Raw genomic sequence first — 14,110 nt, 5'->3', positions numbered from 1 at the left:
GAGTTGCCCCTCTTTCTGGTGTAGCCACACTGAACACAGCCCCCCTCTCTGTTTTTCACTATTGCCTAAGTGGCTGGAGGAGGGCATGTGGCAGAACTCAGTCTGTTAATGCTTCCAGGATGCAGGCTCTTAAATAGCAGCTTTAACAACAGTTTCTTTTGTCACGTGAAGCAACAACTTCAGGATTCTGGGGGTTGGGACAAGGACATTTTTGTTGGGGGAGGGGCTCATGTCAACCTCGCAATTTAGAGGAGAAGAAAAACCGGTGTGAACATGGGATGTGTTGGGATCCAACCTTGGTCACGGATGTGACTCTGACTCTGGAAAGGTTTTCTGGGCCCTCCTTGATTATCTACCCTCCCTCAAACCTGCTAACTTCTGAAGTTCTCCCATGGGGAGGAGACAGGGGTCCTGGCTGTGCATCTCCATGCTCAGGTGTCCACAGCTGGCAGCTGTGCCATCGAGCCGGGTTTCGATGGGAGGGGAGGGGTTTGTGAACACACAGATGGCACTGTAGGCGATGGACGAAGCAGCGACACTTGGAAGTAGGACCACAAGGTTTTAATCAAGCACAGCAAGATGGCTGCCAGACAGAACAGGTAGTGCTTGGAGAAGAGAAAGAAGACCGTCTCCTTGGCAACGTAGATGATGTGGATGAAGATGAAGCAGTAGAAGAACATGGCGAATTGGTTCTGGGGGAGCAAGAGGTCCTGGAGGCTTCCTGAGAACTGTGGGAAAGAAGAGAGCAGAGCTAGCAATACCACAGCTGGACTCAGTCCTGTCCTGAACTCTGGGGTGACCTCATGGAAGTCCCTGTGTAGTGAGACCTCCTTCCCAAGAGCACGAGGAAGGAGAAAATAAAGGAAGATATTTCTAGTGAGATCACTGGTGCATTTTCTCTCTTGGGCTTGTGTTCTCCCTTGTGAGCCCAGGCACTAGGCCACCGAGGCCCTTTCTCGGCTCCATTTTGCCCTGGGGTTACCCATGTGAGAAAGCTCTCAAGGACTTGCAGGTTTTTCCCAGATCTGGGCTCTGGATCTTAGAAATATTTTTTGGATATTGTTTCCTCATAGGCTAGCTTTCTGGACAGTGGCACTCTGAAGGGGCATGCCTTAGCACAAGTCCTCACGTATGTCACATGGTTAGTCCGTAGCCCTCCACCCTTGGGTAGAGGCTCTTTCCTGGGGCAGATGGTTAGAGTGATGGGCCCTCTTGACTCCACGGGGTGTTGGGGTTTTAGACAGATCTGATTGTGAGTTGTTCTTTTCTGAAGTCAATAACTGGGCTCAGACCGACCCTATTTTAACTGTTATCCGTGTATGAGGCAAAAACTGATATAAACATTTTAATCTGAACTAAAGAACTTGGCATGGTTTCTGCTCTACAGTAGTTTTTAGGATGTCATATTTTTAATGCTAAGTGGCAAGGACTGAGATGCCCCAAACTAGTGACAAATACTAGTCCAGATAAATTCATTATAGTTAAATTATTCATCCACTCATTCATCTCACTTTCTCTTCTCTTTCCCTCCAATCACTAAGAAAAAGAGATTATGGAAGGTTCCACAACCAAGCCAAGGCCCCAGTTTCACCCCCTTTTAGTAAATGAATCACAAATAAAACACTTTGGTAAACCATTCCCAAGGGTACAGACTTTGAATACATTATTGCTGAAAACAGATGCAGAAAAAATGAGAAGGCAACTATATCAAGAAACAAAGCTAAGGAGGGGAGAGTGATTTCAGCTATGTGGCTGCCACGGAGGACACCCAATGGAAGGCCGGAGTGTCCAGTGTCCTCTACACGGGGCGCTCTGTGGTCAGGGCTCCATGTTGACTTCCACCACACTCTCCAGCCTATATGTTGTTAGCCTGAATGAGGAAGGGAAGCCATCATGGTGGTGTGTGTGTGGTGTGTGTATGGTGTGTGCGTGTGTGTGTGTGGTGTGTGCGTGTGTGTTATATGAGCGTGCACACACAAATACATATTTGTAGACTTTTTCAAAACACTTCTCATGGTCTATCTTTTAAAAAGGCAGAAGAGTCAATGCTAAGGATTTTCCTTTCATCCAGCAAGGAGAAATATTGGGAGATGTGGTCCTTACAATACTGGGACCACTTATTTTCCCTGCTAATCTGACAGGACCTAGAGTCACTTAGGTGACAATCCTCTAGTGTGCCTATGAGGTTATCTAGATTAGGTTAGGTTAACTGAGATGGACAGACCCCCTCCCCCCAACTGTGGACAGCATCATCAGGTGGGTTGGGGTTCTGGACTGAGTTATCTGAGCGCCTGTGACTAAAGCAGTGTGACCAGCAGCTGCCTGCTGCTCCTGCCGCTGTGACGACTGTCCCCTGGAACTGTGAGCCAAAACTGACTCTTCCTTAAGCTGCGTTCTTCAGGGACTCTGTCGCAGCAACCAGGCAAACTAATAAAAATACCATGCCTGATTTAAATAGTTTATGGCTCAATTTTTTTCTTGGACACTGACAAAAATCTAAGAACTTGGAGAATTGGAAAGTATCAGGAATGTATGAGTATTCTAGAGAAAGGCAAATGTTTTCTAGATATTAGAAGAAGGAGAATATATTTCAGATGTTCTAATTCAGTAAGCTTGGCTTGGCTCAGTGATTTTTTTTTATGTATAGTAAGCAGGTATCTGTGCTTTTTTTTACAAAAAATTTTTTTCTTATGAAAGAATAATTAGTAAGCCATCATGTGTTCACGGAGGACAAGTCCTGTCAGACCAACCTATCTTCTCTTTGAAGAATTGACCAATCAATAAGACAAATGATTCAGGTAGTGCAGTTCCTTATTCTTGGAAGCCTCCCGACACAGGGCTCAGGACAGGTTTCTTGGGCATGCTGCAGAACTGTGAGCAGGAGAGAATGTATCGGTGCGGCACTGATGGGTGGAGCCGCTGATAACCTGCAGTGAGATCTGCAATGGGATTTAACTTTAGGTCACACCCTTCTCAACAGTTACAGCCGTAGCTGAGATCATGACAACCTTCTCAGAATCCAGGCTGACTCAGAGCTGGGAAGTGGGGCTGATGCATCATATCCCAAGGAGACCGAGAAGTGATGAATGGAAGTCGTTGCACTCGGGTCAAGCAGTGAACTGCGTGAGTTCATAAAAATGGTAATAGCTAGCGATTACTGAGCGCTTATCTCATGTGCTGGTCCACTGAAGAGCAGCGTCCACGCACTCCCTCTCTCATCCTTTACAGTGACCCATGAGACAGGTTCTACTTTAGTGATGAGCAGACCAAAGCTCGAGGGGGAGTAGCAATGTGTTCAAGGTTAAGTGGTTTAAAAACAAAATCTTAGCGCCTGAGTTTTTTTACCCAGAACCTATGACTTCAGAGACCAGGAGGCACTTCTTTTAAGTGGTGACATCTTTCATCACAGGGTGTTTAGAATAGTCTGGCCACAGTGTTAAGTACCCCAGGTGGCATTCCATCCAATTTTTCTTTTAAAACAAGGTCTCACATAGCCCAGTCTTGCCTCAAACTTACCATGTCACCTTGAACTGATTATTCTGCCTCTACTTATGTTTAGTTGATGCTGGAGACCAAACCCAGGGCTTCATGCATACTACTCAAGTACTCTGCAGACTGAGCTAGACCCCATCCCTCAGATGAGCACTCTTGTCTCCATGTAGCATGGTAGGGGCTGAGCATCTATTTCTTGTAAAGAGAATGTTGCTTTGGTTGGTTCTAATAAGTAAGGTCATGTGTCCAACAGAGAAAACGGATAAAAAAAGGATAGGTTTCTGTTATCATTCAATAGTCAGGCGACAGGAACGACTGGCACATCTTAGAAATAAAAGTACTGGAAAGGGGAGGGAGAGATGGCTCCAAGGTTACGAGGGTTGGCTGATCTTCCAGAGGTCAGTTCAGTTCCCAGCAACCACATGATGGCTCACAACCACCTACAATCTGGTGCCCTCTCCTGGCATGCAAGTGTACATGCAGGCAGAACACAGATTTATATATAATAAATCTTAAAATAACTTTTTAAAAACAGTGGCGGAAAGCCTGTCATAGTATGAGTATTGGACACGAAGAGACCATCAAAAGGGATTCTGGGTAGAGGATGTGGTTTCAGGATATCTTCTACTCTCAACTCTCTTTAGAGGCTTGAATCTAACATAGCAGGGAAGCTAATCACAGGGGCAGTGGTCTCAGGCCATCCTGCAAACCGATCCAGGCACCAGTGGGTAGAGGCAGCTACATGATGCTCACCACCTCTCAGCCAGACCTGGGACCAGCAGACAAGATGCATAGCCAAGCCAGTACAGCCACAGCCCAGAGCCCACTCTGCTACCTGGTGAGGCAAAGCCTGCTGCTGCTGCTGCTGCTGTTGCAGCTGCTCCATCACTTCCTCATGCTGCCTCTGCCGCTCGTTCTCCTGGTGCAGGTACTTGAGGAGCGTCAGTTCAAACTCCATGCGCACCTTCTCCAGCTCCATCGCGTTGCGGTGTTCTGTCTCCAGGGGCAGGGGCAGCTCTACGGACTCCAGTCCAGGTCCATCGCCAGCCTGACCCTTGGCGTTTGGGCCGGACTTTGGAGGCAATGACCTAGGGGGCCCCGGACAATCTCTGTCCTCACAGATCCCGTTCTCTTCCAGGGTAGGCAGTTCTAGTTTGGGGACTTCTGCATCCTGGGATGGAGAAGAAGTGGGGTGATAATGGGGGAGTCAGTGTGGGGCTCCCTACAACCACACCCTCTGCTCCGAGCTTCAGGAGCCTGGGGTGTGTTGCAAAGACTACCTAGACGGGGTGTTTGCTAGAAGTGTATATAACAGGGGAAGGTGAACTCCCATGAAGGGCGAGTGCCCAAAAGTTGTGAGGCATTGGTGGATCAGGAAGGTGTCTGCTCAGGTCTACTCTTTATCACCCTGGAGGTCATTTTCCCATCCCCCACCCTTCACCTAACTGTCAGACAACAGATCTTTCAGGAGCTCCAGAGTGAGGAAGAAGCCCAGGTGTTGAAAGAACCAAGCAACACATATATATGTATATGTTTGTTTGTGTGTGTGTGTGTGTGTGTGTGTGTGTGTGTGTGTGTGTGTGTGTGTGTGTCCTGTCCACAGAGGGAAGTAAGGGCCTCAAATGAGAGACAGAGACAAAGTTTCACTCAACCTTACAATCCTGTAAAGTTTTTCTGGTTCCCGGTGTCAGCTGGGAACCAGTTATAGGGATATAGGGGACACTGTTCTTCTTGTCAACTGAATCTTCTAGCACATGTGAGCAGACTCTAAGGCTTAGAGCCCCTTACCCCTGACCCCCAGTGGGATGGATGGGGCAAATCAAGAGAGGGGTCCTCTTACCAAAGAGGCCTTTGGCTTGCCTTCAGGCATGCTGTCAACAGGGGCCACCTTGGAGAGTGTGGGGCAGCTTTCTCCTGCCCCTCGGGCTTCCATCACCTCCCTGTCCTCCATCGCCATCCAGATAACCACCGTGCTGCGGACCAGGGCCACAGGACATCTTTTAAGACAATACCATTTGGCTTCACCAGGTTCTGACCACCATCACAATCCCTATCCTCATAATGGCCACATTCCAGTTGCCAGGGCACTTTTGGGAGAGGCTGTGACACCTTTGAGGAGTCTTGGTGAGGACAGAAGGTGGAGGGGCAGCAACATAGTTCAGCGGTGTGGACACCTGCGGCAAGTCTGAGAACCCGAATTTAATCCCCGAGGCTTACACGGTAGAAAAAGAGAACTGATTGCCCACACGCACGCTGTGGTGTGTGTGTGTACAGCACACACCTCCAAATAAATATATGTAATAAAAAAATTACCCCCAGTGAAGGCTGGGCTCTTACCCACAGGGCTTCGTGAATACCAGAGCGCCTCCTAATGGTGCCGGAATCCAACTGTGGAAACCCATTCTCCTGGGCTCTCCTTTAAATAGAGTGAGTTTATGTTGGGGTGAGTTTGTTTCCTCTCCCGACCTTAAAGTCTTACCCCAATGCCTCAGAATGTAGCTGTATTTGAAGGTGGGATCTTGATGGAAATGACCGCCTTGAAATGATGTCACGACAACAGTCTGAATCCAATGTGACGAGTGTCTTTAGCAGAGGGCAGCAATGAGCCAGAGGGAAGACGGTGCCGACACAGCGCGACAAACCTTGGGCTGGTTCCCCTGGGGAAACAGAGTGACAGGTGACAGGAAAGAAACGTGGGAATCAGCTCGAGAGGTTATAGAGGTGAAAAAGCCCACAGTCTCATTCTCCGTTCTATCTTGGTTTACTGAAGATCTCGGTGGACGAGGCCCACTCACACTGGGTGGGAGTCTGCTTTTCTTACTCCGTTTCCTGCAAGGTTAATGTCTTCTAAAAACACCTTCAGAAATAGACCTATAAATTACGGCCATTCAGCCGACGAAGCACCCTAGGGTTGGCCCAAGTCATGTTGAGCGCACAGCGAATGACTACAGGCTGGATCAGAGCCTCTGTCTCCGCGTTGTAAAAGACTGCTGCTGCTTTCATCCTAATGCCTAGCCTTCCGAACACCGACTGTCAGCATCAGCTGGTTGAGCCACCCGATCCAAGAAATCCTCTCCCTGGGGAAGGAGTATGACCTGACCTGCAAATCCCAGGAAGAGTGTGTAGTGGAGGAGAGGATGCCGGGAGACCGGAAGTAGACTTTGTCTTCTTTGGGTTTATAAAAACACACTTAACAAAACCCTTTCAATAGATGGAGTCAGGGTCACAGTGTGGAAGGAGAGCATGCTACATTTGAGTCCGGACTCGGTTGTTATTATCAGCTGTGTGACCAAGAGAATTGTTCTATGAATCTGATGTTTCGTGCCTTCACTTATGGATGGGAAAAGTGAGAAAGACAACTCACTACAGTGCAGTACTAACAAAGGAAATGATGTATTCCATACAGGACTAAGGAATGATTGCCACCACAATTAGTGTAATAATGGTGGTGGTGGTGATGGTGATGATGGTGGTGGTGGTGATGATGATGATGAAGATGATGGTGCTGGGACTTTGCTATGGCGTGAAATAGAATTCAAATCTACCCTTTTGGAGCTGGAGAGGTTGCCCTGTTAAGACTGCTCTCACAGTTTGCTGCTTATGCAGAGGACCTGAACTTAGTTCCCAGCACTCTTGCCGGGCAGCCCATACCTTCCTGAAACTCCAGTTCCAGAGGATCTGCTGCCCTCTTCTGGCCTGCGTGGACACCAACAAACCTGCAGACACATGGTGCATAAGTTAAAATCTGTAAACAACTTCCTTTCTGTGTATGTGTACGTGTAAAGTATGATGTGTGTGTTTACATGCATGTGTGTGGGTGTCTTTCTACATCACTCTGCACCTGATCTATGGAGGCAAGGTCCCTTACTGAGCCAGGAGTTGGTTGGTTTGGATAGTCGGCTACCCAGATTGCCACAGGGACCCCCTGTTTCTGCACCCAGGCTATGACTCTCGGGGAGGTGGCGGGGGGTGGTGGGGAATGCCCGCTGGATAACCATCCATTTCCATCCCTGCATGTCTGTTCTTGCTCAAGAAGGTGGCCATCCGTGGAGTTGCATTAGTTAACCACTAATTCATTAATGACGCTGAGAGCGTCATTTCTTCTCTCTGGATGCATCTGTCACCGCCCGTGTTTTATGAATTGCCCCAAAGTTGGAGAAGTGAGTCCCATACGCTGGGGAATTTTTTTTTTTTTTGAGAGTCATAGCACTATGGGAATCACCTCTTCCTCTTCCATTGAGCTCAGAAGAAGGAGGGGGGCCCTCTTAGTAAAGCCACACGTGAAAAGAATCAACATCACGCAGGGACCCTTGGTCACTTGTGATTTGCCTCATTTCAAGGGTGGTGGCTGGGTGGCCTTAGAGAGGTGCCCAGCCCTGTTCCTGTTTCATCTGTGGTGTGAGACCCGAAGGGTGGGCATGAGGAGCATGGCAGCCTTAGCTGCCAAGCAGTGGGAGCTACAGGCAGGCCAGTGGCTCTTCGAAGGGGTCGGGCAAGCAGCATGCTGAAGGCATAGGACACAGCAGAAAGCGTGTGTCAATTGCAGGATTGGCCCAGAATTTGATGTTTTAGGACAGAACTCTTGAGCTTTCAAGAACATCCAATTCCCAGGATGCCCTTGAGGCAATGCAAAGCAGGTACGATCACTACTGCCTACCGTGCGGGGAAGCTGGGCGGATAGCACAGCGCGGCTATTTGGCCCTGGGTTGGAATTCATGGGGGGGGGGGTTCATTTTGCAGCCCTGGTTTTCAATATAAGACCATAAAGGTGGTCTTTGGAGGCAATAACTCCAAGACATGAGATGTTTTCTGCGTCATAAAAAGGAAAAGCTTGGTGCATCATAAAGGATTTTTATAACCTTATTTGTAATAGCAAGAATCAGACAGAGCTGATTAAATAGCCCTTGTTGCATCCGTACCAATGCTGCTAAGCAGAGGCCGGAGCAGCAGACTGCCCGCCATTGCAGCAGTTTGGAGGTTGTAACAGAACCACTGAGAGCTAAGGACCATCTTGGCCTATGTAATAAGATACTGTCTCAGGCATAACAAAGCAAAGCAGTGCTCTAAAGAGTGGCATGTGAGAAAAGAAGGAAGCTGTGTTTAAACAAATTGCTTGTACTCAAAGGAGGATAAATCAGAAAAGCCAAAGCAGCTACCTATGTGTACTGAAATATGAAAATCCATTGAGTTTATCACACATGTCTAGAACATGTCTGGAAAAACCCCCAGAGCAACTGTTTCATGATGGCTGTGGGGTGAAAGAGCTGAAGGACCAGACTTGGGGATGGTAGGAGGTCTTATTTTCTTGCTAGCTGTGCCATTTGTGTTCTGACTTTTGAAAAATGTGCATGTATTATATTTTAATTAAAATTTCAAGGTGTGCTCAGAGGAGAGAGATCTGCTCGGTGCAGGTGAGGAGGTGACGATGCGAGACCTGAAGGACAGGTCATCTTAGAAGCACATTGTCCTTTGGGACCTGCACACCATTCAAGGTCATCTAGTCTGTTCTTCCGTCAGAGATGACATCTCCTTGTTGAAGCAGACACACACACACACACACGGTTACCTCAGCTATGGACTCAGTGACTTTGAGGTACCTTGCTCTGCCATGCTGGAGCAGTTTAGAGGGTTAGAATGGTAACCATACCGATAGCTTGCAGTTAGTGGGCAGTAAACTATATGCTGGAGATTTCTCATGGTGATTTGCACTTAGGTCTCTCAGCAGCCTATGAGTTGGGCACTACCATTATCTCTAGAGGTAGAAACTGTGTTAGGAAGGGACCCAGTGACTTGGCCACAGCTACACAGCTATGAAGAAGCCGAGACTTCAGCACGAATGTCCCTGTGTCAAATCTCTTCCGACTTGAAACCCTTGGAACGGTTTCTGTTTTCTTAAGCCAACCCTGCTAATACAAGGATATTCAAGAGAGGAAGTGACTAAAGATGCTCTAAGGATTTGTGGAGGAAGACACACATGGAGGTGGAGGCGAGGAGCTGTCTGAGGCACCCTGGAAGCCTGTGTGTGAGGGCTGTGAGCACAAGAATCAGGAGACAGAACCCACGCAGTGATTCCAACAGCAAAGGGAGGAATTCTAATACAAAGAAGCATTAGTAACAGGCTTGAGGAATAGGAGAAATGAATAGGGCCAGGGCTGGAGAGATGACTCAGGGATTAAGAGCACTTCCTGTTCTTGCAGAGGACCTGGGTTTGGTTCTTATCACTCACAAGGCTCAAAACCACTGCAACTCCAGCTCCAGAGGTACGCATACATACATGCAGATAGTCTAGTACACATACATACATGCAGATAGGCTAGTATACATACATACATGCAGATAGTCTAGTATACATGCATACATGCAGACATTCAGTACACATACATATATGCAGACACTCAGTACACATACATACATGCAGATAGTTTAGTATACATACATACATGCAGATAGTCTAGTATACATACATACATGCATGCAGACACTCAGTACACATACATACATGCAGACACTCAGTACACATACACACATGCAGATAATCTAATACACATACATGCATGCAGATAGTCTAGTACACATACATGCAGACACTCAGTACACATACACACATGCAGATAATCTAATACACATACATGCATGCAGATAGTCTAGTACACATACATACATGCAGACACTCAGTACACATACATACATGCAGATAATCTAATACACATACATGCATGCAGATAGTCTAGTACACATACATACATGCAGACACTCAGTACACATACATACATGAAGACCTCTAGCATACACATTAAAAAAACCTTTACAACCATTTAGAAAAGTGAGGATAGGGAGACGGCTGGGCACTGTGGTGGCAATGTGCATAAAGGCCGGGCTTTGGGTCCCTAGCACCCCTGTAAAAGCTAGGGGTGCATGTCTGTAATTCTAGTACTGGGGAGGTGGGAGTGGTGGATCTCTGTATATCACTGGTCAGCCAGTCTAGCTGAAGGCCATAAATTCCAGGTTTAGTAAGATTTCCCAACTCAAAAAGTGTGGTGGAGAGTGACTGAGAAAGACACTGGACATTAACCTCTGGTTTCAATGCAAATCACACACACACACACACACACACACACACACACACACGCTCACCATACCTACACACACACATGCATATATATATACACACACACACTCCCCATACATACACACACACTCCCCATATATTCACATACACATATGTACACACACACACATGAATGCACACACATATGCTCACTACACATGCACGCACCCATGTATGCACGCACACATACACACATGCACACCCAGGAGCACTAGAGTCACTGGATGGTCTAAAGCTCACTAAGGTCAAGGTCAAGTGGGTCAAGCCTAGCTGTTTTTTTGGGAATGTCAACACTGGGAAGTTGCCTAGGAGATGATGAACCCGGCATGAAGGCACCGCTGAAAACCTCAGCTGGGGACTGGCCACAAGGTTGCTGCTGAAGCTCTGGAGTGGGCGAGGTGTTTGGCATTTGCTCAGAAAGGAAGGTATGCTAGAGCTAGAAAGCTCCCATCCAGCAATGGCTCGGCTGCACCCTCTGAGGACAGCCACGCCATCGGGCAAGAGAAGCTGCGCAGGGTTACAGGTTACAGGTTACAGGTTACAGGTTACAGGTTCAGTTGTTAGCTTCAGGTTACAGGAGGAACAGTGAAAGGTAAGTTCCCTTTCAACACGGCCTGCCTCCCTGCCTGCCTTTAAGAAGACACCAAAACCCTTCCACACCTATGATCCTGTCAGAGAAATTGCAAGGATCACAGCACTGGGGGCGGGGGAGCATGTCATGACTTCTTCCTGCTCCCTGAGCACACCCCTGCCCTCTCAAAGCCCTCCTGGAGTATCTCTGGCTGTTCCTGATAAAACGGTTGTTTCTTTTCACTAGCTGCATTAGACAGTCATGCTCTTGCAAAGGCCACTAAAGGGACTGTTTAGCCAGGCACCCTGCTAGAATACTGGCTCCCTTCTGACCAGTGAATGTGACATGGTCAGCCGACCAAAGAAAGGGTCACCCCAAAGCCTGGACACCCCAGAGAGAACCAGAGGTGCCACTTCTTAACCGTGTTCTGCCTTTAGCTTCTCACCTCACTGTGGGCTTACTGTGGGTGAGCGAGCAGAAGATGGCAGAAACCCATCTTAGCAATTCACTTCTGTTTTAAAAACCCCAGGCGACAGGGACTGGTGTGTGAACTTTGCTGTTTAAAGAAACTTGCTTTTGTTTGTTTGTGTGTACACATGTGTGTGTAGAGATCAAAGGTCAATGTAGAGTGTCCTTTCTCTCTCTCTCTTTCTCTCTCTCTCTCTCCCTCCCTCCCTCTCCCCCTCTTTCTTTCTTTCCTTTTGAGACAGGGACTTTCACTGAACCTAGAGTTTACCAATTCAGTAAGTCTAGCTGGTTAGCAGACACAGAAACCCTTCTGTCCTTATTTCCCCCACCACTGTGATTATGGGCACAGGATACCTAGGTGACTTTTTACATGTGTGTGGGGCTGGTGTGAGGGTGGAGATATGAACTCAGGGCCTTATGCTTGCCTAACAACAATTTTATTGATAGTATTGTCTTCTCAGTTCTCTATCTATCTATCTATCTATCTATCTATCTATCTATCTATCTATTTATCTATCTATCTGTGTGTGCGTGTATGTATCACTATATGATTCAGGCTATTCACAAGCATGATTCCCCTGCCTCATCTTCTTTGAGTGCTGGGATTAAGGTCTGGCTTGTTTAAAGGAACTTTCCATAATTTAATAACACTGTTTTACCCCGGCATATACTTATATGACCCCAGTTACTTTTTATATACTGGGTCTGTGATAGCAGAACTCATTTATGGGGGGCCCCTGAGAAACCCGAGTGAAGGCCCCCATGTGTTTTAGCCAGGTTGGGGCTTCTGAAGGAGGGATGTTCCAAGAAAGATCCTGGGCCTGGGTCAGGCTGGCATCCTGGATCTCACCACTTGCAGGCAGAAGGGTCTGGATGCCCTCCAGCTTGAGCGCACAGTAACTCTTGGTGGCCAACTGCCCCACTTACTTGCTTAGGATTAGAGGACAGAACTGTCAAGCACAGCGGGAAAGGCTGTGCACAGTACAGCACTGCCACCCATCAGCCAGGCCAAGAGCACCCTGGGAACCACGTGGGCAATGTGGCAGAGCCTGTGGTGTTTCCCGAGGGCCTTCATTGTTGTTTCTAACTCGTCACTCGTGAGCCAGACTGCAGTTGTAAGCCCACTCTTCACTGGCCTTTGGGAATGGGCTTTCTTGGTTCTGTTGCTGACCTAGAGTCACCAAGTAATGGAGGGAGCGTCTCTCTAAAGCTTCCTCGACATCTTATCGGATGCCCTCCTTCTCTCATGTGCATCTACACAGGCTCCCGTCAAGAACACTCCATCTTTGTTCTCTAAGTTTCCCCTTCTCTGTGGCCATGTGGGCCAATTCTGCCCTCTCGTGGCCTGCCCTTGTTGAGCGGTGGCTCAGATTTTCCAGGGATTCTTGTCTTTCTGCAGAATGATCGGGCCACTCCCTGAACCCACAGACCCTCGGGGAAGGGTTTCAGCTCCAGAGAACTTCTGATGGCAATCCAAGCCTGTGGGTTTGTGGAGGTCTGTGAGGAGGAGACACAGAGGCTGCCACTGGGAGCACCTGGGGGCTGGACCAACAGGCCGAAGTGGATTGAAGGGCATTGACATGAGGGCCACCAGTGGGAAGCAGTCAGTGGCTGCCCCAGGAATATGGCGTGTGGAGTATGGCCATGGAGGCGTCTTCTAGCCACATGTTGAGGTCCTCTGTCTAGGTCAGCACATGGAACCATGAAAGCTCGTTCTCAAAGCGAAGACAACTGCCGTCCGGCTCACATATGACAAGTTAGGAACAACCATGAAGGCCCACGGGTATCACCACATTGCCCACACGACCTTCCAGGAGGCATGCTGAGCCGTGGCTGTATGTGCCTGGCCTCACTTTGGGTTGTGAGTAGAGTGTGTGTGGCCCTACGAGGACTTGGAGGGGTAAGAGCTGGGGACTGAAGTGAAGGAAAAATAGAAAGGAGTCAGGACAAGGGGATATGGGGCTTAAGGATAACACGGGAGAAGCACAGGCACACGGGGCTTGAATTGGGGTAGCAAGTGTGCTGGGTTCCCAGAGTTGGTGTGGTGGGGTTGTGTGTGTGGGGGGTGATATTAGACTGAATGTAGTCCAAGGCCCACCTGTGCCCTTCAGTGCTGCAGGTAGCTTAGAGGGCCCTGGATGGATCAGCATCTCCAGAAGCTAACCAGACAGAAAGATGGAATGGTAAGGCGCTGTCATCCCATGCCTGTTTGGATTTTTCTAAGACCCCCTGGAACCTGAGTTTGGCAATAGTGAAAGCGCTCAGCCTGTGTTTCTTCTCCGCAAGCTCTGGCCCTGTCCTGTCCTTTAGATTGCCCAACTCACATCCAGCTCTGACGTCCTTGCTAGGAAATCCAAGGTGCTGGCTAGAGTTGTAACCCAGAAGGAGATCCAGTGTTAACTGAAACACACAGACACAGAACCGGCCGATAACAACGCGGGCACAACACTCACCATGTATATTTGTCTTTA

At 48.2% G+C, this 14,110-nt stretch overlaps 1 protein-coding gene across 2 annotated transcripts; it reads right to left on the bottom strand.

Annotated features, from left to right (window-relative positions):
- Window positions 1-546: 546 nt before the first annotated feature.
- Window positions 547-5,566, bottom strand: Tmem247 (transmembrane protein 247). 2 transcript variants are annotated; one of them, NM_001277980.1, is made up of 3 exons: window positions 5,333-5,566; window positions 4,325-4,663; window positions 547-728 (listed from the first exon to the last, which is right to left on the bottom strand). In NM_001277980.1, coding segments are annotated over exons 1-3 (638 nt in total). In that variant the 5' UTR covers window positions 5,450-5,566. The 2 variants fall into 2 exon arrangements, with proteins under 2 accessions (NP_001264909.1, NP_084380.1); NM_030104.1 differs by having other exon boundaries at window positions 4,328-4,663.
- Window positions 5,567-14,110: the final 8,544 nt, after the last annotated feature.

This window comes from Mus musculus, chromosome 17 (genome assembly GCF_000001635.26).
Source record: "Mus musculus strain C57BL/6J chromosome 17, GRCm38.p6 C57BL/6J".
NCBI classification, from domain to species: Eukaryota; Metazoa; Chordata; class Mammalia; order Rodentia; family Muridae; genus Mus; species Mus musculus.
The sequence above is the reverse complement of the archived record's forward strand: the minus strand, read 5'-3'. Positions and strand labels throughout refer to the sequence as shown.